Raw genomic sequence first — 25,664 nt, forward strand, 5'->3', positions numbered from 1 at the left:
ACAATTAATGATTTGATTGAACATTTTTTGCCTTTTCTGTTGAGGAAGGTTTTATGTTTGAATCATATCTTTTCTTGTTAGGCAAGTCATTAATTTTTCAAATCAAATCTTTTTAAAAGTGTTTTCAAATCATATCTTTTAAAATTGTTTTCAAATCAAATCTTTTTAAAACCATAACTTTTCAATCATATCTTCTTAACCACATCTTTTTCAAAATAGTTTTAAATCAAGTCTTTTTGATTTCTAATTTAAAAATCTTTTTCAAAAATCACTTGATTTCTTTTCCACTTTTATTTTCGAAAATCAATTAGTGTTTTTCAAAAATGTTTTCAAAATATTTTAATTAATTTTCGAAAATCTTCTTCCCTCCTTCTCACATCCTTCTATTTATGGAGTACCACTCCTTCTCAATGCACAATTCGAACCTTATCTAAGTAAAGTTCGAATTCTTCTTCTCCTTCTTCTTTCTATTTCTCTTTTCCTCTGACACCTCAAGGAATCTCTATACTGTGACATAGAGGATTCCACATTTTCTTGTTCTCTTCTCTTTCATATGAGCAGGAGCAGAGACAAAGGCATTCTTGTTGAAGCTGACCCTGAACCCGAAAGGACCTTGAAGAGAAAGCTAAGAGAAGCCAAAGCACAACTCTCTTTAGAGGACCTGACCGAATTCTTCAAAGAAGAAGAAGACATGGCAGCCGAAAACAACAATAATGCAAACAATGCAAGGAAGGTGCTGGGTGACTTTACTGCACCTACTCCTGATTTTTATGGGAGAAGCATCTCTATCCCTGCCATTGGAGCAAACAACTTTGAGCTTAAGCCTCAATTAGTTTCTCTAATGCAACAGAATTGCAAGTTCCATGGACTTCCAATGGAAGATCCTCATCAGTTCTTAGCTGAATTCTTGCAAATCTGTGACACAGTCAAGACTAATGGGGTTGACCCTGAGGTCTATAGACTGATGCTATTCCCTTTTGCTGTAAGAGACAGAGCTAGAATATGGTTGGACTCTCAACCTAAAGAAAGCCTGGACTCTTGGGAAAAGCTAGTCAATGCCTTCTTGGCAAAGTTCTTTCCACCACAAAGATGGAGTAAGCTCAGAGTGGAAGTCCAAACCTTCAGACAGAAGGATGGAGAATCCCTCTATGAAGCTTGGGAAAGATACAAACAATTAATCAGAAAATGTCCATCTGACATGCTTTCTGAATGGAGCATCATAGGTATTTTCTATGATGGCCTCTCTGAACTGTCCAAGATGTCTTTGGATAGCTCTGCTGGAGGATCTCTTCATCTGAAGAAGACGCCTACAGAGGCTCAAGAGCTAATTGAGATGGTTGCAAATAACCAATTTATGTACACTTCTGAAAGGAATTCTGTGAACAATGGGACTAGTCAGAAGAAAGGAGTTCTTGAGATTGACACTCTGAATGCCATACTGGCTCAGAACAAGATATTGACTCAACAAGTCAATTTGATTTCTCAGAGTTTGTCTGGAATGCAAAATACACCTGGCAGTACTAAGGAAGCTTCATCTGAGGAAGAAGCTTATGATCCTGAGAATCCTTCAATGGAGGAGGTGAATTACCTAGGAGAACCCTATGGTAACACCTATAATTCTTCATGGAGAAATCACCCAAATCTCTCATGGAAGAATCAAGAGAGACCTCAACAAGGTTTTAACAACAATAATGGTGGAAGAAACAGGTTTAGCAATGGCAAAACTTTTCCATCATCTTCTCAGCAACAGACAGAGAGTTCTAAGCAGAATACCTCTGACTTAGCAACAATGGTCTCTGATCTAATAAAGACCACTCAAAGTTTCATGAATGAAACAAGGTCCTCCATTAGGAATTTGGAAGGACAAGTGGGTCAGCTGAGCAAGAAAATTACTGAACTCCCTCCTAGTACTCTCCCAAGCAACACAGAAGAAAATCCAAAAGGAGAGTGCAAAGCCATAACCATGGCCGAATATAGAGAGGAAAGAGAGGAGGTGGACGCTACTGAGGAAGACCTCAATGGGCGTGTACCAACCTCTTCTGAGTTCCCCAATAAGGAACCGTGGGAATCTGAGGCTCAAAATGAGACCATAGAGATTCCATTGGACTTACTTCTGCCTTTCATGAGCTCTGATGAGTATTCGTCCTCTGAAGAGGATGAGTATGTCACTGAAGAGCAAATTGCTAAATACCTTGGAGCAATCATGAAGCTAAATGACAAGTTATTTGGAAATGAGACTTGGGAGGATGAACCTCCTTTGCTCACCAAAGAACTGGATAACTTGTCTAGGCAGAAATTACCTCACAAGAGACAAGATCCTGGGAAGTTTTCCATACCTTGTACCATAGGCACCATGACCTTCAAGAAGGCTCTGTGTGACTTAGGGTCAAGTGTGAACCTCATGCCTCTCTCAGTAATGGAGAAGCTAAGGATCTTTGAGGTACAAGCTGCAAAAATCTCACTAGAGATGGCAGACAACTCAAGAAAACAAGCTAATGGACTTGTAGAGAATGTTTTGGTTAAGATTGAAGACCATTACATCCCTACTGATTTCATAGTCCTAGAGACTGGGAAGTGCATGGATGAAACCATCATCCTTCGCAGACCCTTCCTAGCCACAGCAAAGGCTGTGATTGATGTTGATGGAGGTGAACTAATCATTCAAGTGAATGGAGAATCCCTTGTGTTTAAGGCTCAAGGATATCCCTCTGTCACCATAGAGATGAAGCATGAAGAGCTTCTCTCAAATCAGAGTCAAGAAGAGCCCCCACAGTCAAACTCTAAGTTTGGTGTTGGGAGGCCACAACCAAACTCTAAGTTTGGTGTTGAACCCCCACATTCAAACTCTAAGTTTGGTGTTGGGAGATTCCAACATTGCTCTAAGTATCTGTGAGGCTCCATGAGAGCCCTCTGTCAAGCTACTGACAATAAAGAAGCGCTTGTTGGGAGGCAACCCAATGATTATATTTTATATATTTTCCTTTGTTATTTTATGTTTTTTGTAGGTTGATGATCATAAGAAGTCACAAAATCCATTGAAAAAGCAAAAACAGAATGAAAAACAGGAAGAAAAACAGCACACCCTGGAGGGAGATGTTGCTGGCGTTCAAACGCCAGTAAGCCTAGCAGTTGGGCGTTTAACGCCCAGTCTGGCACCATTCTGGGCGTTTAACGCCAGAAAGGGGCACCAGACTGGCGTTAAACGCCAGAAAAGGGCAAGAACCTGGCGTTAAACGCCAGGAATGAGCACCAGCCCGGCGTTTAACGCCAGAAATGGCTCAAAACGTGGATTTTGATGCCAATTGGTGCAGGGATGACTTTTCCTTGACACCTCAGGATCTGTGGACCCCACAGGACCCCCACCAACCCCACAACCACTCTCTCTCTTCTCCCCCCATTCACCAATCACCTCATTACCTCTTCCCCAAAAACCCTTTACCTATCAAATCCCACTATCATCATCACTCCTTCATTTTCACACACCCTAAACACTACTTCTTCCCCTAATGGCCGAAACACAAAGCCATTCCCTTCTTCCTCATTTCTTCTTCTTCTACTCTCTTCTTTCTTCTTCTGCTCGAGGACGAGCAAACCTCTTAAGTTTGGTGTGGTAAAAGCATTGCTTTTTGTTTTTCCATAACCATTTATGGCATCCAAAGCCGGTTCAACTGAGAAGGCACGACCTCAAGCCCATCACTAAGAAAAGGATGGAGCAAACAAGAGACCCCTCTCATCAAGAGATCCCTGAGATACCTCAAGGGATGCACTTTTCTCCACAAGACTATTGGGAGCAAATTAACACCTCCCTAGGAGAGTTGAGTTCCAATGTGGGACAACTAAGGGTGGAGCATCAAGAACACTCCATCATCATTAGAGAAGATCAAAGAATCATGAGAGAGGAGCAACAAAGACAAGGAAGAGACATTGAGGAGCTCAAAGAACTCCATAAGAACTTCAAGAGGAAGAACAAGCCGCCATCACTAAGGTGGACCCGTTCTTTAATCTCCTTGTTCTTTGTTTTTCTGTTTTTCGAAATTTTCATGCTTATGTTTGTCTATGTTTGTGTCTTATGATCATTAGTGTCTTAGTGTCTATGCCTTAAAGCTATGAATATGAATCCATCACCTTTCTTAAATGAAAACTGTTTTATTACAAAAGAATAAGAAGTACAGGATTTTAAATTCATCTTTAAAACTAGCTTAATTAGTTTGATGTGGTGACAATACTTTTTGTTTTCTGAATGTATGCTTGAACAGTGCATATGTCTTTTGAATTTGTGGTTCATGAATGTTAAAATTGTTGGCTCTTGAAAGAATGATGAAAAAGGAGACATGTTACTAAGGATCTGAAAAATCATTAAAATGATTCTTGAAGCAAGAAAAAGCAGTGAATACAAAAAAAAAGAAAAAAAAGAAGGAGAAAAACGAAAAAAAAAAGAGAAAAAGAAAAAGAAAGAAAAAGAAAGAAATAAAGTTGTGATCCAAGGCAAAAAGAGTGTGCTTAAGAACCCTGGACACCTCTAATTGGGGACTCTAGCAAAGCTGAGTCACAATCTGAAAAGGTTCACCCAATTATGTGTCTGTGGCATATATGTATCCGGTGGTAATACTGGAAGACAGAGTGCTTTGGGCCACGGCCAAGACTCATAAAGTAGCTGTGTTCAAGAATCATCATACTTAACTAGGAGAATCAATAACACTATCTGGATTCTGAGTTCCTAAAGAAGCCAATCATTCTGAATTTCAAAGGATAAAGTGAGATGCCAAAACTGTTCGGAGGCAAAAAGCTACTAGTCCCGCTCATCTAATTTGGAGCTTAGTTTCATTGATAATTTGGAGTCTATAGTATATTCTCTTCTTTTTATCTTATTTGATTTTCAGTTGCTTGGGGACAAGCAACAATTTAAGTTTGGTGTTGTGATGAGCGGATAATTTATACGCTTTTTGGCATTGTTTTTAGTATGTTTTTGGTAGTTTTAGTTGAGTTCTTAGTATATTTTTATTAGTTTTTAGTTAAAATTCACTTTTCTGGACTTTACTATGAGTTTGTGTATTTTTCTGTGATTTCAGGTATTTTCTGGCTGAAATTGAGGGATCTGAGCCAAAATCTGATCCAGAGACTCAAAAGGACTGCAGATGCTGTTGGATTCTGACCTCCCTGCACTCGAAGTGGATTTTCTGGAGCTACAGAAGCCCAATTGGCGCGCTCTCAACGGCGTTAGAAAGTAGACATCCTGGGCTTTCCAGCAATATATGATAGTCCATACTTTGCCCAAGATTTAATGGCCCAAACCGGCGTCCAAAGTCACCTCAAGAAAAACCAGCGTTAAACGCCGGAACTGGCACCTAAATGGGAGTTAAACGCCCAAACTGGCATAAAAGCTGGCGTTTAACTCCAAGAAGAGTCTCTACACGAAAATGCTTCATTGCTCAGCCCAAGCACACACCAAGTGGGCCCGGAAGTGGATTTTTATGTCATTTACTCATCTTTGTACACCTTAGGCTACTAGTTTTCTATAAGTAGGACCTTTTACTATTGTATTTTTATCTTGGTTCTTCTGGTTCCCTCTCTGGGGCCGAAACCAATGATCACTCTTGTTCTTATGTATTTTCAACGGTGGAGTTTCTACACACCATAGATTAAGGTGTGGAGCTCTGCTGTACCTCGAGTATTAATGCAATTACTATTGTTCTTCTATTCAATTCCGCTTGTTCTTTGTTCAAGATATCACTTGTTCTTCAATCTGATGAAGGTGATGATTGACACTCATCATCATTCTCACCTATGAACAAGGTGACTGACAACCATTCTTGTTCTACAAGCATCTGAGGCTTAGTGAATATCTCTTGGATTCTTTAACCGGAATCTTCGTGGTATAGGCAAGAACTGATAGCGGCATTCAAGAGAATCCGGAAGGTCTAACCTTGTCTGTGGTATTCTGAGTAGGATTCAATGATTGAATGACTGTGACGTGCTTCAAACTTGTAACCTGCTGGGCGTTAGTGACAGACGCAAAAGAGGGATTCTATTCCGGCAGGGGAGGGAACCGAACCGGTGATTGGCCATACTGTGACAGAGTGCGTGAGCATTAGCTTTCACTGCGAGGATGGGAGGTAGCCACTGACAACGGTGAAACCCTACACGAGCTTGCCATGGAAAGGAGTAAGAAGGATTGGATGAAGGCAGTAGGAAAGCAGAGAGACGGAAGGGAAGGCATCTTCATACGCTTGTCTGAAGCTCTTACACCAATGATATACATAAGTATCTCTATCTTTATCCTTTATGTTATTTTCGTTCATCATCTATACCCAATTGAGTCTGCCTGACTGAGATTTACAAGATGACCATAGCTTGCTTCATACCACCAATCTCCGTGGGATCGACCCTTACTCGCGTAAGGTTTATTACTTGGACGACCCAGTGCACTTGCTGGTTAGTTGTGCGAAGTTGTGTTTATGCCATGGTATTGAGCACCAAGTCTTTGGAGCCATTACTAGGGATTGTTTATGTTTTGAAAAGTATTGATCACAATTTCGTGCACCACACGCCTGACCCATCAACTACTATGGGTGTGCCACTTGAGCAAAGGGGCGTGGCACGCCAACTCACCATCTCAAGAAGAACCTCCACTATGGCGTGCCACTTGGTGTCGAAGGCGTGGCACGCCAGCTCCAAGAAGTCACTTGGGCGTGCCACTTGAGAACCTAGGCGTGGCACGCCAAGCTTGAAGAGTGCACAAATGCATGGGCGTGCTACTTGAGCATCATGGCGTGGCATGCTGGTACAATAATCCAGAGAATGAGCTGAAGGCAACTAAAGACTGGGCGTGCCACTTGAAGTCAAAGACGTGGCACGCCAACCTCTCAATCTCACTTGGGCGTGCCACTTGGTATCGAAGGCGTGGCACGCCAACCCAAGCATCTCACTATGGCGTGCCACTTAAAGCTGAGGCGTGGCACGCCAACAACTGGAATCTAGGCAAGATTATGGGTGTGGCATGCCAGCCTTTAGGCGTGGCACGCTGGTACAAGTTTTCAGAAGGCATGGCACGTCATTCACCATTCTTCACTTAGGCGTGCCACTTGAGCAACCAGGTGTGGCACGCTAGAGTCATTCAGAGGGCAAAGAAGTATTGGGGCGTGCCACTTGAGTTCGTGGCGTGGCACGCCAAACAGAGGAATCACTCACTCACAAAGGGGCGTGGCATGCCAGACCCTGGGCGTGCCATGCTAGTACAACTTTCCAGAGGAGCTTAGCCAAGCTAGAAATGAAGGGCACGTGACACGCCAGCTAAAAAGTCACGCTTATTGAGTGTTTTCTTTTCCCTCCAACATGTAATTTTCCCTTTTCACTTTTGTAATATTTTTATTTTACTAGGAGTAGTATAAATACCCCCAAGAAGTACTAAAGAAGGGGTTAAGCAGTCAGTTTTAGATCCACTTTTACACTTCACATTCCTTCTCACCAAGAATAAATTAGATTGCAACCGATGGGTGTCCCTTGGGACACCAAACTTAATTCTTTGGCATCTTAATAAATTGGTTTCATCATTGTGTATTTAATGTGTTCATAAGAGTGGAATAACATCAATCTTTTCATTTTCTTTTGAATCCAACTCCTCTGAACTCATTAAATCACGTTCATGTTCTTACCCAAAGCATTAAGTGCTTTCAAATTTGGTGACTTGGGCTACTATGTGCTCATTGGTGGTGGCCACACCAGACTTAATTTCTGGGCTTACTCTTCAAAATCAAACTGTTAATTATTTGTAAGCCTAGATTAAGTGGGTGAGAGGCCACACCAAACTTAACACTTTAGCTAGTTCTCAGCCCATTCACTTATCATTAGTTATGCATTCATCAAGTTGCAACTCCCAAATAGAAAGAAATAAGAGAGTGTAAAGAAAATCTAACTATCAAAGCTAATATCAAACTTCCTAATCTACAGTTGCAACTAATCCTAATTACTGAAAATTAAACTATCTAAAGCAACAGAATTTAAACTACTTCTAAGAAAAGCAATTAAATAAAAAAGGATAAAGTGTTGGGGTGCCTCCCAACTAGCGCTTCTTTATTGTCATTAGCTTGACATTCCTTCATCTTTAGCTGAGCTTGTAGCTCACTCTCTGCTCCTCCAAGGAGCCTCCCAAGTAGTGTTTGAGTCTATGGACATTGACAGAAAAAGTTCTCTGAGTCTTGTCCTTCATGAGCTCCACATGACCATAGGGAAACACTTTAAGTATGGTGAAAGGTCCTGACCATCGAGACTTAAATTTTCCAGGGAAGAACTTGAGTCTTGAGTTGTAGAGTAACACCTTCTATCCTTCAGTGAACTCCTTTTTTCTTACTATCTTTTGGTCATGCCACCTTTTTGTATTCTCTTTGTAGATTTTTGCATTCTCATATGCTTGATTTTAAACTCTTCCAGTTCATTGAGTTGCATCAATCTCTTTTCCTCATCAGCTTGCTCATCAAAATTTAGTAGTTTTAGAGCCCAGAAGACTCTATGCTCTAGTTCAACTAGCAAGTGGCAAGCCTTGCTAAATACTAGTTGGTATGGTGACATCCCAATGGGGGTCTCTAAGGATGTCCTGTAGGCCTATAGAGCATCGTCTAGCTTCCTAGACCAGTCCTTTACTGAGCTTCCAACAGTTTTTTCAAGGATTCATTTTAGTTCTTTGTTGGAGATCTCAGCTTGCCCGTTGGTCTGTGGGCGGTATGGGGTTGCCACTTTGTGTTTGACTCCATATCTGAGAAGGCGTGCTTCTAGTTATTTGTTGCAGAAGTGTGACCCTCTATCACTAATGAGAGCTCTGGAAACTCCAAATTTGCTGAAGATATTCCTTCTCAAGAAGCTTATCACAACCTTGTTGTCATTTGTTGCAGTAGCTATGGCCTCTTTCCATCTTGAAACATAATCAACAGCCACTAATATGTAGCTATTTGAGTAGGAGGTTGGGAAGGGTCCCATGAAATCTATCCCCCATACGTCAAATAGTTCCAGCTCTAGTATGTATTGCTGTGGCATCTCATTCCTCTTGGTTAGATTACCAGCTCTTTGACATTCATCACACCTTGACACCATTTCCTTGGCATCCTTAAACACTGTTGGCCAGTAAAATCCGGATTGGAGCACTTCTGCTGCTGTCCTTTCTCCACTGAAGTGACCTCCATATGCTGATCCATGGCACTGCCATAACACTTCCTGCCCTTCTTCATGGGATATACACCTTCTTAGGACACCATCAGTACACTTTTTGAAAAAATAGGGGTCATCCCAGATGTAGTGTTTGGCATCCTTGATTAGCTTCCTCTTCATGGGCTTATTGATGTTAGTTGGTAGCTCCCCAATAGCGTTGAAGTTAGCTATGTCTGCGAACCAAGGGACTACTCGAATCATCATCAATTGTTCATCAAGAAAGCTTTCATTTACTACTGATGAGCGGATAATTTATACGCTTTTTGGCATTATTTTTAGTATGTTTTAGTTAGTTTTTATTATATTTTTATTAGTTTTTAGTTAAAATTCACTTTTCTGGATTTTACTATAAGTTTGTGTGTTTTTCTGTGATTTCAGGTATTTTCTGGCTGAAATTTAGGGACCTGAGCAAAAATCTGATTCAGAGACTGAAAAGGACTGCAGATGCTGTTGGATTCTGACCTCCCTGCACTCGAAGTGGATTTTCTGGAGCTACAGAAGCCCAATTGGCGCGCTCTCAACGGCGTTGGAAAGTAGACATCCTGGGCTTTCCAGCAATCTTTAATAGTTTATACTTTGCCCGAGATTTGATGGCCCAAACTGGCGCTCCAAATCAGCTCAAAACTGCCCAGCGTTAAACGCCGGAACTGGCACAAGAATGGGAGTTAAACGCCCAAACTGGCATAAAAGCTGGCGTTTAACTCCAAGAGAAGTCTCTACATGAAAATGCTTCAATGCTCAGCCCAAGCACACACCAAGTGGGCCCGGAAGTGGATTTTTATGTCATTTACTCATTTCTGTAAACCCTAGGCTACTAGTTCTCTACAAATAGGACCTTTTACTATTGTATTTTCATCTTGGTTTTTCTGGTTCCCTCTCTGGGGCCGAAGCCAATGATCACTTTTGTTCTTATGTATTTTCAACGGTGGAGTTTCTACACACCATAGATTAAGGTGTGGAGCTCTGCTGTACTTCGAGTATTAATGCAATTACTATTGTTTTTCTATTCAATTCAGCTTGTTCTTATTCTAAGATATTCATTCGCACTCAAGAACTTGATGAATGTGATGATTATGTGACGCTCATCATCATTCTCACTTATGAACGCGTGCGTAACAACCACTCCCGTTCTACAAGCAAACAAGGCTTGAATGTTTATCTCTTGGATTCCTTAATCGGAATCTTCGTGGTATAAGCTAGAATTGATGGCGGCATTCAAGAGAATCCGGAAGGTCTAAACCTTGTCTGTGGTATTCTGAGTAGGATTCAATGATTGAATGACTGTGACGAGCTTCAAACTCCTGAAGGCTGGGCGTTAGTGACAGACGCAAAAGAATCAATGGATTCTATTCCAACCTGATTGAGAACCGACAGATGATTAGCCGTGCCGTGACAGGGTGCGTTGAACATTTTCACTGAGAGGACGGGACTGTAGCCACTGACAACGGTGATGCCCAACATACAGCTTGCCATGGAAAGGAGTAAGAAGGATTGGATGAAGACAGTAGAAAAGCAGAGAGACGGAAGGGACAAAGCATCTCCATTCGCTTATCTGAAATTCTCACCAATGAATTACATAAGTATCCATATCTTTATCTTATGTTTTATTCATATATCATTCATAACCATTTGAATCTGCCTGACTAAGATTTACAAGATGACCATAGCTTGCTTCATACCAACAATCTCCGTGGGATCGACCCTTACTCGCGTAAGGTTTACTACTTAGACGACCCAGTGCACTTGCTGGTTAGTTGTGCGAAGTTGTGAAATTATGTTTAGACCATGGTATTGAGCTCCAAGTTTTTGGAGCCATTACCGGGGACTGTTTGAGTTGTGAAAAGAATGGATCACAATTTCGTGCACCAAGTTTTTGGCGCCGTTGACGGGGATTTTTTCGAGTATGGACAACTGACGGTTCATCTTGTTGCTTAGATTAGGTATTTTTTCTTCAGAGTTCTTAAGAATGAATTCTAGTGTTTCAAGGTGATGCTCTTATCATCACCAAAGCTGATTGATTCTCATTAATTTAGCTCTTGAATGCAATGTCCTGCTGAAGCTTGGCTTGCCATGTCTAATTCCTTTAGACTAAAGCTTTAGACTAACATTGCATGATTCCTGGAATTCTCATTAAGAATTTTGATATCTTTATTTTCTTTTTCCACTTAATTTTCAAAAAAACCAAAAAAAATTAAAAAATCATAAAAACCAAAAATATTGTATGTTGAGTCTAGTGTCTCATTTTAAGTTTGGTGTCAATTGCATGTTTCTGTTCTTCTTGCATTCATTCATGTGTCTTAAGTGATCTTCAAGATGTTCTTGATGATTTCCATTATTCTGATCTTTGAATTCTCTTGACTTGAGTGTTTTGTTATATGCATTCTCATTTTGTTAGTGTTAGTAGTATACAAACTGCTAAGTTTGGTGTCTTGCATACATTGTCTATTTGATTTTAGTTGCATTTTGATTATTCCTCAGTATTAAAAAATCCAAAAATATTTTTAATTTGTGTCTTTTCAAGTCAATAACATAGAGAATTGAAGATTCAGAACATTCAGCAGAGGAATTACACAGAAAAAGCTGGGCGTTCAAAATGCCCTGTGAAGAAGGGCAAACTGGCGTTTAAACGCCAGCCAGGGTACCTGGCTGGGCGTTTAACGCCCAAAAGGGTAGTGCTTTGGGCGTTAAACGCCAGAATGGATACTGTTCCGAGGGTTACCTGAAACGTGTAGCTCGGTTGTCTTGGAGAGGCCCGAGGTGAGGGTTCTGGGACCCGAGCTTGATGTGCCGAGCGGTTGGTGGTTGTACCTGCAATGACACTCTGATGCTTAAGTTAGCATGGGTCCAAGCAGATATGTGTAGAATATGGAATGTATGAAATACCTGGGTGCTCCAGTGTATTTATAGTAGTTGCCGTGATCTTCCCTGGATAAGATATTCTTATCTTATCTTATCTTTCAGGAGTTTTATCCCTATCTTTGTGGAACCGCCTTTGCTAGGCCTTTTTGGCCTTTAGGTTTGGGCTGTGTTCCTTTTGATGGGCCTTCCTTTGCTTGATTTGTCCGAGGTCCGACCTTTAGGCGTGGGCCTTAGGGCGAGGTCGGACCTTTTCATGGATCTGCCGAGTTGGAGGAGCCCGGTCAGGGTATGAACAGTGCCCCTGCCCGAGTTCGTCCTTTTTTGGGAGGTCGAGCTCGGGCATAGTAGTTTTTTCAAAATTTCAAAAATGGCCGTTTCTGCATTTATTGCATTTTACCGTTTCTCCTCGATTTCCGTTCGGGCTTTGTGAAGGCATTATTTATTTGCTCCCTTCCTTTTTCTTCGTTTATTCTGTTGTGTATTTGTCGAGTTTTCCTTCTCTGGCCAGCTTTTCTATGACATTTTTTAGGTCGTAGCAGTCGTTAGTAGAATGTCCGTAGAGTTTGTGATATTCACAGTATTCGGACCGATCTCTTCCCACTCTCTTGTGTTTTAGCGGTCGGGGCGGTGGGATCTTTTCGGTGTGGCATACTTCTCTATAGACATCTACCAGGGAGACTCGGAGGGGGGTGTAGTTGTGGTACTTCCGGGGCTTGTCCGAGTTGGATTCTTCTTTCTTTTTCTGTTCCCGATCTCGATCTCGGAGTGGGTAGGTTGCTTCCTTCCTAGAGGAGTCTCTTAGCTGGGAGGTTTCCTCCATGTTGATATATTTTTCTGCCCGCTCCTGCACCTCGTATAAGGAGGTCGGGTATCGTTTGGATAGGGATTGGCTAAACGGTCCCTCTTTTAGACCGTTTGCTAGTCCCATGATGGCTGCTTCAGTGGGCAAGTGTTGTATGTCCAGGCAGGCTTTGTTGAATCGCTCCATGTATTCTCGGAGAGTTTCTTGGTTACCCTGTTTGATCCCGAGTAGACTGGGGGCATGTTTTGCCTTGTCCTTTTGAATAGAGAACCTTGTTAGGAATTTTTTGGTTAGGTCTTCGAAGCTGGTGATTGATCTTGGTGGCAGGTTGTCGAACCACTTCATGGCCGACTTGGTGAGAGTGGTGGGGAAGGCTTTGCACCGAATTGCGTCGGAGGCGTCGACTAGGTACATTCGGCTCCTGAAGTTGCTGAGGTGGTGGCTTGGATCGGTGGTGCCGTCGTAGAGATCCATGTCGGGTGGTTTGAAGTTTCGCGGTACCTTCTCCTTCATGATCTCTTGCGTGAAGGGATCAGGGTTGCCTTTGGGGGTGGTGCCGCGTTCTGTCCGGTCTTTCAGATTGGCCTCTATTTTCCGCAGTTTTTCTTCTAATTCTCTGCGCTTTCGAGTCTCCCTTCTCAGATCTTGTTCAGTTTCTTTCTGCTTCTTTATGTCCTCTTCAAGTTGTTTCAGCCGGTGTTGTTGTTCCCGGACTGTTTCCAGGATTTCCGAGCTCTCCCCTTTTTCGGGATTCGGTGGATCTTTGTTTGGGAGTGATGTCTTTGGGCGATTCTGTTTGTTTCCTCCTGGAGTGCGTGGTGATAGAGGGCTGTCCGGTCGTTCTCCGGTGTTGATTTCTTCCTCTTGTTCAGATGCAGCGCGATCATTGTTGTGAGGGTCGTCCGCCATGATAGAGGGATGACTTCCAGGTCCCCGGCAACGGCGCCAATGTTCCGAGGGTTACCTGAAACGTGTAGCTCGGTTGTCTTGGAGAGGCCCGAGGTGAGGGTTCTGGGACCCGAGCTTGATGTGCCGAGCGGTTGGTGGTTGTACCTGCAATGACACTCCGATGCTTAAGTTAGCATGGGTCCAAGCAGATATGTGTAGAATATGGAATGTATGAAATACCTGGGTGCTCCAGTGTATTTATAGTAGTTGCCGTGATCTTCCCTGGATAAGATATTCTTATCTTATCTTATCTTTCAGGAGTTTTATCCCTATCTTTGTGGAACCGCCTTTGCTAGGCCTTTTTGGCCTTTAGGTTTGGGCTGTGTTCCTTTTGATGGGCCTTCCTTTGCTTGATTTGTCCGAGGTCCGACCTTTAGGCGTGGGCCTTAGGGCGAGGTCGGACCTTTTCATGGATCTGCCGAGTTGGAGGAGCCCGGTCAGGGTATGAACAGATACCATTCTGGGCGTTTAACGCCAGCATGGCACAAGAGGGAAGATTCTGTTTTTAATTCAAATTTTTTCAAGTTTTCAAAATTTTTCAAAATCAAATCTTTTTCAAATCATATCTTTTCAATCAAATCTTTTTTAAAATCAATTTCTTTCCATTTTCAAAAATACTTGCTATCAATTAATGATTTGATTCAACATTTCAAGTATGTTGCCTTTTCTGTTGAGAAAGGTTTAATGTTTGAATCATATCTTTTCTTGTTAGCCAAGTCATTAATTTTTAAAATCAAATCTTTTTAAATTGCTTTTCAATCATATCTTTTTAATCACATCTTTTTCAAAATAGTTTTCAATCATATCTTTTTGATTTCTAATTTCAAAATCTTTTTCAAAAATCACTTGATTTCTTTTCCACTCTTAGTTTTCGAAAATCAATTAGTATTTTTCAAAATGTTTTTAAAATCTTTTACTTAATTTTCGAAAATTTCTTCCCCTCTTCTTACATCCTTCTATTTATGGACTAACACTATTCATCAATGAACAATTCGAACTCCATCTCTCTTGATAAGTTCGAATTCTTCTACTTCTTTCTTCTATTTTTCTTTTCCTCTGACACCTCAAGGAATCTCTATACTGTGACATAGAGGATTCCATATTTTCTTGTTCTCTTCTCTTTCATATGAGCAGGAGCAAAGACAAAAGCATTCTTGTTGAGGTTGACCCTGAACCCGAAAGGACCTTGAAGCGAAAGCTAAGAGAAGCTAAGGCACAATTCTCTGTAGAGGACCTAACAGAAATCTTCAAAGAAGAAGAACCCATGGCAGCCAAAAATAACAACAATGCCAACAATGCAAGGAAGGTGCTGAGTGACTTTACTGCACCTACTCCCGACTTCTATGGGAGAAGCATCTCTATCCCTGCCATTGGAGCAAACAACTTTGAGCTTAAGCCTCAATTAGTTTCTCTAATGCAACAGAATTGCAAGTTCCATGGACTTCCATTGGAAGATCCTCATCAGTTTTTAGCTGAATTCTTGCAAATCTGTGACACTATCAAGACCAATGGGGTTGACCCTGAAGTCTACAGACTTATGCTATTCCCTTTTGTTGTAAGAGACAGAGCTAGGATATGGTTGGACTCACAACCTAAAGAAAGCCTGAACTCTTGGGAAAAGCTAGTTAATGCCTTCTTGGCAAAGTTCTTTCCACCTCAAAAATTGAGTAAGCTTAGAGTGGAAGTCCAAACCTTCAGACAGAAGGAAGGAGAATCCCTCTATGAAGCTTGGGAAAGATATAAACAATTGATCAGAAAGTGTCCTTCTGACATGCTTTCTGAATGGAGCATCATAGGTATCTTCTATGATGGTCTGTCTGAACTGTCCAAGATGTCATTGGACAACTCTGCTGGAGGATCTCTTCATCTGAAGAAGACGCCTACAGAAGCTCAAGAACTCATTGAAATGGTTGCAAATAACCAATTCATGTACACTTCTGAAAGGAATCCTGTGAACAATGGGACGAATCAGAAGAAAGGAGTTCTTGAGATTGATACTCTGAATGCCATTCTGGCTCAGAACAAAATATTGACTCAGCAAGTCAATATGATTTCTCAAGGTCTGTCTGGAATGCAAGCTGCACCAGGCAGTACTAAGGACGCTTCATCTGAAGAAGAAGCTTATGATCCTAAGAACCCTTCAATGGAAGAGGTGAATTACATGGGAGAACCCTATGGAAACACCTATAATTCTTCATGGAGAAATCATCCAAATCTCATATGGAAGGATCAACAGAGACCTCAACAAGGTTTCAACAACAATAATGGTGGATGAAACAGGTTTAGCAATGGCAAGCCTTTTCCATCATCTTCTTAGCAACAGACAGAGAATTCTAAGCAGAGCCACTCTGACTTAGCAACCATGATCTCTGATCTAATCAAAACCACTAAAAGTTTCATGACTGAAACAAGGTCCTCCATTAGAAACTTGGAGGCACAAGTGGGACAGCTGAGCAAGAAAATTACTGAACTCCCTCCTAGTACTCTTCCAAGCAATACAAAAGAAAATCCAAAAGGAGAGTGTAAGGCCATCAACATGGCCGAACTTGGAGAGGATGAAGAGGCAGTGAGCGCCATTGAGGAAGACCTCAATGGACGTCCACTGGCCTCCAATGAGTTCCCTAATGAGGAACCATGGGAATCTGAGGCTCACACTGAGGCCATAGAGATTCCAATGGATTTACTTCTGCCATTCATGAGCTCTGATGAGTATTCTTCCTCTGAAGAGGATGAGTATGTCACTGAAGAGCAAGCTGCTAAATACCTTGGAGCAATCATGAAGCTAAATGACAAGTTATTTGGTAATGAGAATTGGGAGAACGAACCTCCTTTGCTCACCAAAGAACTGGATGACTTGTCTAGGCAGAGATTACCTCAAAAGAGACAAGATCATGGGAAGTTTTCAATACCTTGTACCATAGGCACCATGACCTTTAAGAAGGCTCTGTGTGACCTAGGGTCAAGCATAAACCTCATGCCTCTCTCTGTAATGGAGAAGCTAGGGATCTTTGAGGTACAAACTGCAAGAATGTCACTAGAGATGGCAGACAATTCAAGAAAACAAGCTTATGGACTTGTAAAAGATGTTCTAGTAAAGATTGAAGACCATTACATCCCTGCTGATTTCATAGTCCTAGAGACTGGGAAGTGTATGGATGAATCCATCATCCTTGGCAGACTCTTCCTAGCCACAGCAAAGGCTGTGATTGATGTGGACAGAGGAGAATTGATCATTCAAGTGAATAAAGAATCCTTTGTGTTTAAGGCTCAAGGATATCCCTCTGTCACCATGGAGAGGAAGCATGAAGAGCTTATCTTAAAACAGAGTCAAACAGAGCCCCCACAGTCAAACTCTAAGTTTGGTGTTGGGAGGCCACAACCAAATTCTAAGTTTGGTGTTGAACCCCCACATTCAAACTCTAAGTTTGGTGTTGGGAGGTTCCAATATTGCTCTGAGTATCTGTGAGGCTCCATGAGAGCCCTCTGTTAAGCTACTGACATTAAAGAAGTGCTTGTTGGGAGGCAACCCAATGTTATATTTAATCTATTTTCCTTTGTTATTTTATGTTTTCTGTAGGTTGATGATCATGAGAAGTCACAAAATCAGTTGAAAAAGCAAAAACAGAATGAAAAATAGAAAGAAAAACAGCACACCCTGGAGGAAGAACCTGCTGGCGTTTAAACGCCAGTAAGGACAGCAAATGGGCGTTTAACGCCCAGTCTGGCACTATTCTGGGCGTTTAACGCCAGAAAGAGGCACCAGACTGGCATTAAACGCCAGGAAAGGGCAAGAAGCTGGCGTTAAATGCCAGAAATGGGCACCAGCCCGGCGTTTAACGCCAGAATTGGCATGAAGGGCATTTTTGCTCGCCACTTGGTGTAGGGATGACTTTTCCTTGACACCTCAGGATCTGTGGACCCCACAGGATCCCCACCTACCCCACCACTCTCTCTCTTCTTCACCCATTCACCAATCACCTCAACCACTCTTCCCCAAAAACCCCTCACCTATCAAATCCCATCTTTCTCTTCACCACTCACATCCATCCTTCATAAAACCCCACCTACCTCACCATTCAAATTTAAACCACTTTCCCTCCCAAACCCACCCACTCATAACCGAACCCTATCCCTCCCTCCACCCCTATATAAACCCATCTTCACTCCTTCATTTTCACACACCCTAAACACTACTTCTTCCCCTTTGGCCGAACCACAAAGCTATCTCCATCTCCTTTATTTCTTCTTCTTCTACTCTCTTCTTTCTTCTTTTGCTCGAGGACGAGCAAACCTTTTAAGTTTGGTGTGGTAAAAGCATTGCTTTTTGTTTTTCCATAACCATTTATGGCATCCAAGGCCGGAAAAACCTCTAGAAAGAGGAAAGGGAAGGCAAAAGCTTCCACCTCCGAGTCATGGGAGATGGAGAGATTCATCTCAAGGGTGCATCAAGACCACTTCTATGAAGATGTGGCCATGAAGAAGGTAATCCCCGAGGTCCCTTTTAAACTCAAAAAGAGTGAATATCCGGAGATCCGACATGAGATTCGAAGAAGAGGTTGGAAAGTTCTTACCAACCCCATTCAACAAGTCGGAATCTTAATGGTTCAAGAGTTCTATGCCAATGCATGGATCACCAAGAACCATGATCAAAGTGTGAACCCGGACCCAAAGAATTGGCTTACAATAGTTCGGGGGAAATGCTTAGATTTTAGTCCGAAAAATGTAAGGTTGGCATTCAACTTGCCCATGATGCAAGGAGATGAACACCCTTACACTAGAAGGGTCAACTTTGATCAACGGTTGGACCAAGTCCTCATAGACATCTGTGAAGAGGGCACCCAATGGAAGAGAGATTCAAAAGGGAAGCCAGTTCAACTAAGAAGGCATGACCTCAAGCCCGTGGCTAGGGGATGGTTGGAGTTTATCCAACGCTCAATCATTCCCACTAGCAACCGGTCCGAAGTTACTCTAGACCGGGCCATCATGATTTATAGCATCATGATTGGAGAAGAAGTAGAAGTTCATGAGGTTATAGCCCAAGAACTTTATAAGGTGGCGGATAAGTCCTCTACCTTGGCAAGGTTAGCCTTTCCTCATCTCATTTGTCACCTCTGTTATTCAGTTGGAATTGACATAGAGGGAGACACCCCATTGATGAGGACAAGCCCATCACTAAGAAAAGGATGGAGCAAACAAGAGATCCTACTCATCATGAAATCCCTGAGATACCTCAAGGGATGCACTTTCCTCCACAAAACTATTGGGAGCAAATCAACACCTCCCTAGGAGAATTGAGTTCCAACATGGGGCAACTAAGGGTGGAGCACCAAGAACATTCCATCCTCCTCCATGAAATTAGAGAAGATCAAACAATCATGAGAGAGGAGCAACAAAGGCAAGGAAGAGACATTGAGGAGCTCAAGCACTCCATAAGATCTTCAAGAGGATGAACAAGCCGCCATCACTAAGGTGGACCCGTTCTTTAATTTTCTTGTTCTTTATTTTTCTATTTTTTCGAAAAATCATGCTTATGTTTATCTATGTTTGTGTCTTGTGATCATTAGTGTCTTAGTGTCTATGCCTTAAAGTTATGAATGTCCTATGAATCCATCACCTTTCTTAAATGAAAAATGTTCTTAATTGAAAAAGAGAAGAATTGCATGAATTTTAAATTTTATAACAGATTAATTATTTTGATGTGGTGGCAATACTTTTGTTTTCTGAATGTATGCTTAAATAGTGCATATGTCTTTTGAATTTGTTGTTCATGAATGTTGGCTCTTGAAAGAATGATGAAAAAGGAGACATGTTACTGAGAATCTGAAAAATCATAAAAATGATTCTTGAAGCAAGAAAAAGCAGTGAATACAAAAAAAAAGAAGCGAAAAAAAAACGAGAAAAAAAGGGAGAAAGAGAAAAAGAAAGAAAAAGAAAGAAATAAAGTTTTGATCCAAGGCAAAAAGAGTGTGCTTAAGAACCCTGGACACCTCTAATTGGAGACTCTAGCAAAGATGAGTCACAATCTGAAAAGGTTCACCCAATTATGTGTTTGTGGCATGTATGTATCCGGTGGTAATACTGGAAGACAGAGTACTTTGGGCCACGGCCAAGACTCATAAAGTAGCTGTGTTCAAGAATCATCATACTTAACTAGGAGAATCAATAACACTATCTGGATTCTGAGTTCCTATAGAAGCCAATCATTCTGAATTTCAAAGGATAGAGTGAGATGCCAAAACTGTTCAGAGGCAAAAAGCTAAAAGCCCCGCTCATCTAATTAATACTGATCTTCATAGATGTTTTTGGAATTCATTGCATATTCTCTTCTCTTTATCTTATTTGATTTTCAGTTGCTTGGGGACAAGCAACAATTTAAGTTTGGTGTTGTGATGAGCGGATAATTTATACGCTTTTTGACATTATTTTTAGTATGTTTTTAGTATGTTTTAGTTAGTTTTTATTATATTTTTATTAGTTTTTAGTTAAAATTTACTTTTCTAGATTTTACTATGAGTTTGTGTATTTTTCTGTGATTTCAGGTATTTTCTGGCTGAAATTTAGGGACCTGAGCAAAAATCTAATTCAGAGACTGAAAAGGACTGCAGATGCTGTTGGATTCTGACCTCCCTGCACTCGAAGTGAATTTTCTGGAGCTACAGAAGCCCAATTGGCGCCCTCTTAAATGCTTTGGAAAGTAGACATTCTGGACTTTCCAGAAATGTATAATAGTTCATACTTTGCCCGAGATTTGATGGCCCAAACTGGCGCTCCAAATCAGCTCAAAACTACCCAGCGTTAAACGCCGGAACTGGCACAAGAATGGGAGTTAAACGCCCAAACTGGCACAAAAGCTGGCGTTTAACTCCAAGAGAAGTCTCTACACGAAAATGCTTCAATGCTCAGCCCAAGCACACACCAAGTGGGCCCGGAAGTGGATTTTTATGTCATTTACTCATTTCTGTAAACCCTAGGCTACTAGTTATCTACAAATAGGACCTTTTACTATTGTATTTTCATCTTGGTTTTTCTGGTTCCCTCTCTGGGGCCGAAGCCAATGATCACTTTTGTTCTTATGTATTTTCAACGGTGGAGTTTCTACACACCATAGATTAAGGTGTGGAGCTTTGCTGTACCTCGAGTATTAATGCAATTACTATTGTTCTTCTATTCAATTCAGCTTGTTCTTATTCCAAGATATTCATTCGCACTCAAGAACTTGATGAATATGATGATTATGTGATGCTCATCATCATTCTCACTTATGAACGCGTGCCTGACAACCACTCCCGTTCTAACAAGGCTTGAATGTTTATCTCTTGGATTCCTTAATCGGAATCTTCGTGGTATAAGCTAGAATTGATGGCGGCATTCAAGAGAATCCGGAAGGTCTAAACCTTGTCTGTGGTATTCTAAGTAGGATTCAATGATTGAATGACTATGACGAGCTTCAAACTCCTGAAGGCTGGGCGTTAGTGACAGACGCAAAAGAATCAATGGATTCTATTCCAACCTGATTGAGAACCGACAGATGATTAGCCGTGCCGTGACAGGGTGCGTTGAACATTTTCACTGAGAGGACGGGACTGTAGCCACTGACAACGGTGATGCCCAACATATAGCTTGCCATGGAAAGGAGTAAGAAGGATTGGATGAAGACAGTAGGAAAGCAGAGAGACGGAAGGGACAAAGCATCTCCATTCGCTTATCTGAAATTCTCACCAATGAATTACATAAGTATCCCTATCTTTATCTTATGTTTTATTCATATATCATTCATAACCATTTGAATCTGCCTGACTAAGATTTACAAGATGACCATAGCTTGCTTCATACCAATAATCTCCGTGGGATCGACCCTTACTCGCGTAAGGTTTATTACTTGGACGACCCAGTGCACTTGCTGGTTAGTTGTGTGAAGTTGTGAAATTATGTTTAGACCATGGTATTGAGCACCATGTTTTTGGAGCAATTACCTGGGACTGTTTGAGTTGTGAAAAGAATGGATCATAATTTCGTGCACCAACTACTACTTGCTGTATTTCTTCTTCTTGTGGGATCCTTGAGAGGTGGTCAGCTACCTTGTTCTCTGCTCTGCTCCTATCTTTAATCTCAATATCAAATTCTTGGAGCAGCAGGATCCACCTTATTAGTCTGGGCTTAGATTCTTGTTTGGTAAGCAAGTATTTGAGTGCTGCATGATCACTGAACACAATTACTTTTGAGCCAATGAGATATGATCTAAACTTATCAAAAGTAAAAACTATGGCTAAAAGTTCTTTCTCTGTGGTGGTATAGTTCCTTTGATTCTCATTAAGGGCCTTGCTAGCATAGTAAATAACATGTACTAGCTTGTCTTTCCTCTGTCCTAGGACAGCACAAACAGCAAAATCAGATGCATCACACATTAGTTCAAAGGGAAGATTTCAGCTTGGTGGTGCTATGATAGGTGCAGAGGAGAGTTTCTTTTTGAGTTCATCAAAGGCTACCATGCATTCTCTATAAAAAACAAAAGGAGTATTTGAGACAAGTAGGTTGCTGAGGGGTTTCGCAATCTTTGAAAAGTCCTTGATAAACCTCCTATAGAACCCAGCGTGTCCCAAAAAGCTTTTGATTGCTTTGACATTGCAAGGTGGAGGTAATTTTTCAATTACTTCTACTTTTGCTCTATCTACTTCTATGCCATATTTTGAAATCTTGTGACCAAGAACCACCCCTTCAGTCACCATAAAATGGCACTTCTCCCAGTTTAAAACCAGGTTGGTTTCTTGACACTTTTTTAGCACAAGAGAAAGATGGTATAGGCAATCAGAATATGAGTCCCCAAACACAGAGAAATAGTCCATAAATACTTCTATGAACTTCTCAATCATATCTGAATGTTGCAGGTGCATTACATAATCCAAAGGGCATTCTCCTATAAGCAAATATACCATATGCATAAGTAAGTGAAGTTTTTTCCTGATCCTTGGGGTCTACAAAAATTTGATTGTAGCCCGAGTATCCGTCCAGGAAACAATAATACTCATGTCCTGCCAGTCTTTCAAGCATCTGGTCCATGAAGGGTAAGGGAAAGTGATCCTTCCGGGGGCCTCATTAAGTTTTTGGTAGTCAATGCACATACGCCATCCAGTCACCGTCCTTGTGGGTATCAGTTCATTCTTCTCATTTGCCACAACAGTGATCCCTCCCTTCTTAGGGACTACTTTCACCGGGCTTACCCAAGGGCTATCTGAGATGGGATAGATCACCCCTGCTTGCCACAATTTCAACACTTCTTTCTGAACCACTTCATTCATAGTTGGGTTCAGCCTCCTTTGTTGCTGTCTTGAGGGTTTGGCATCCTCTTCAAGTAAGATTTTATGCATGCACATTGAAGGATTGATCCCCTTTAAATCTGAAAGTGTCCAGCCTATGGCATCCTTGTGTTGTCTCGGCACTTAGATAAGTTCCTCTTCTTGTTCCATACTCAGACTTGAATTTATGATTACTGGGTGAGTGTTGTTAGCACCCAGATATGCATACTTCAAGCTGGGTGGTAAGACTTTCAGTTCTAGTTTTGGTGACTCTGCATCTTTGTTGTTTGTGGTAGTTGGCATGATTGAGTTCCTCATGGTTGCTTGTGGTAGTTTTCCATCTGATGCTTGCTCCAACTCAATGTTTTCTTCACATTGTTCTTCTCCCATGACTTCTTGAACTATCTATTTCATGGTGTCTACCAGCATGCATTCTCCTATGGGTTCCTTGGGGTAACTCATTGCTTTAAAGACGTTGAAGACCATTTTCTTTTCATGCAATCTCAAGACTAATTCCCCTTTCTGAACTTCAATGATGGCTCCAGCAGTAGCTAGAAATAGTTTCCCTAGGATAATTGACGTGTTGGCCTCTTCTTCCATGTCCAGCAAAACGAAATCAGCAGGGAAAACGAATTCTCCTACTTTCACTAGCAAGTCTTCCACCACTCCATGTGGAAACTTAAATATTCTGTCAGCCAATTGGAGTGCCATTCTTGTTGGCTTGGCTTCCTCAATCTTCATCATTCTCATCATGGTTAGGGACATAAGATTTGTGCTAGCTCCCAAATCACCCAAATCTTTCTCAACAATGATGTCCCCTATGATGCAGGAGATTTGAAAACTCCCTGGGTCTTTCAGCTTTTGAGGCAACTTCTTCTGTATGATGGCACTGCACTCCTCAGTCAATACTATGGTTTCTTTTGCCTCCCAGTTCCTCTTTTTGGTTATAAGCTCCTTCAAGAACTTGGCATAGAGTGGCATTTGTTCTAATGCCTCAACAAATGGTATGTTGATTTGGAGCCTCTTAAAGATCTCTAGGAACTTAGAGAACTTGCCATTTTTCCCATCTTTTCTCAATCTTTGTGGGTATGGTGCCTTTGGCACATAGGGCTTCAAAACTGGTTTTGGTGGAGGTGAAGCTGGGATCTCCCCTTCATCCTCGTTCCCATGTTTTGGTGCAACCTCTTCATGATTATCTTTGCTTGGGGCTCCTTCCTCTACAACCTTCCCACTTCCCAGAGTTATGGATTTGCATTCCCCTCTTGGGTTAGCCATGGTATCGCTGGGAAATGTGTGTGTGGAAAGTGGGATATTCTTGGACAAAATCCCCACTTGTGTCTCCAACTTTGAAATTGCTGCGCCTTGATTTTTCAGATTTGACCTGTATTCCTCTTGATTAGCATCTATCCTTCCGTCAGTTTGTGCTTGTCTGTCCATGAGGGAGGAAACTGCCCCTAAAATTTGGGATAACAGTTGTACTATTGCAGCCTCCATCCTCTCAAAGTTGCTCTTGATTTCGCATGATTGCATAGTTGAGGATGGTGCATCTTGATTGAGGTTGTTGTGTATGGGTTGGTTGTTATGGTATGATGTGTTTTGTGAGTTATGGTAGGGTCTATGGTTCCCTGTTTGATGGTTGGGGTTGTGGTTGGGATGCTGATTTGATGGGTAAGGCTTGTTGTGGTCCTGGTTGTGGTTTTGTTGATTTCCCCACCCAAAGTTTGGGTGGTTCTTCCAACCTGGGTTGTATGTCTTAGAGTGTTGGTGATGGGCGAAATTGTGATCTCTAATAATGGCATTCAACTTGGTATGCACGTTTATTACTCAGCACTTTCTTCACAACCTCGCACAACTAACCAGCAAGTGCACTGGGTCGTCTAAGTAATAAACCTTACGTGAGTAAGGGTCGATCCCACGGAGATTGTTGATATGAAGCAAGCTATGGTCATCTTGAAATACTCAGTTAGGCGGATAATATATGGTTATGGAGTTTTCGAATAATAATAATAAATAAACTGAAAATAAAGATAGAAATACTTATGTAGATCATCGATGAGAATTTCAGATAGGCGTATGAAGATGCTGTGCTCCTTCTGAATCTCTGCTTTCCTACTGCCTTCATCCAATCCTTCTTACTCCTTTCCATGGCAAGCTGTATGTAGGGCATCACCGTTGTCAATGGCTACATCCCATCCTCTCAGTGAAAAAGGTCCAAATGCTCTGTCACGGCATGGCTAATCATCTATTGGTTCTCGATCATGTCGGAATAGAATCCCTTGATTCTTTTGCGTTTGTCATCACGCCCAACAATCACGAGTTTGAAGCTCGTCACAGTCATTCAATCCCGGAATCCTACTCTGATGTCACAAAATGGAAGGCTCGGTTGTCAGGCGAGGGCAACCATGTGTCGTGCATCAGGAATCCAAGAGATACACACTCTAGCTTTCGCTTGTAGAGCAGAAGTGGTTGTCAGGCACGCGTTCATAGGGACGGATGATGATGAGTGTCACAGATCATCACATCCATCAGGTTGAAGTATGAGTAGTATCTTAGAATAGAAATAA

At 41.6% G+C, this 25,664-nt stretch overlaps 1 protein-coding gene and 1 non-coding gene across 2 annotated transcripts; both read right to left on the reverse strand.

The window, feature by feature from the left end:
- Positions 1-1,096: 1,096 nt before the first annotated feature.
- LOC130951658 (small nucleolar RNA R71) lies at positions 1,097-1,200 on the reverse strand. The gene has a single exon (XR_009074060.1). It is a non-coding gene; the product is annotated as a small nucleolar RNA R71 (small nucleolar RNA).
- Positions 1,201-23,505: 22,305 nt separating this feature from the next.
- On the reverse strand, positions 23,506-24,594 carry LOC130979217 (uncharacterized). Its single transcript, XM_057902603.1, has one exon. The coding sequence runs from the start codon at positions 24,592-24,594 to the stop codon at positions 23,506-23,508; it is 1,089 nt and encodes a 362-aa protein (XP_057758586.1).
- Between the last annotated feature and the right edge of the window lie 1,070 nt (positions 24,595-25,664).

Source organism: Arachis stenosperma, chromosome 1, assembly GCF_014773155.1.
Source record: "Arachis stenosperma cultivar V10309 chromosome 1, arast.V10309.gnm1.PFL2, whole genome shotgun sequence".
Classification (NCBI taxonomy): domain Eukaryota; kingdom Viridiplantae; phylum Streptophyta; class Magnoliopsida; order Fabales; family Fabaceae; genus Arachis; species Arachis stenosperma.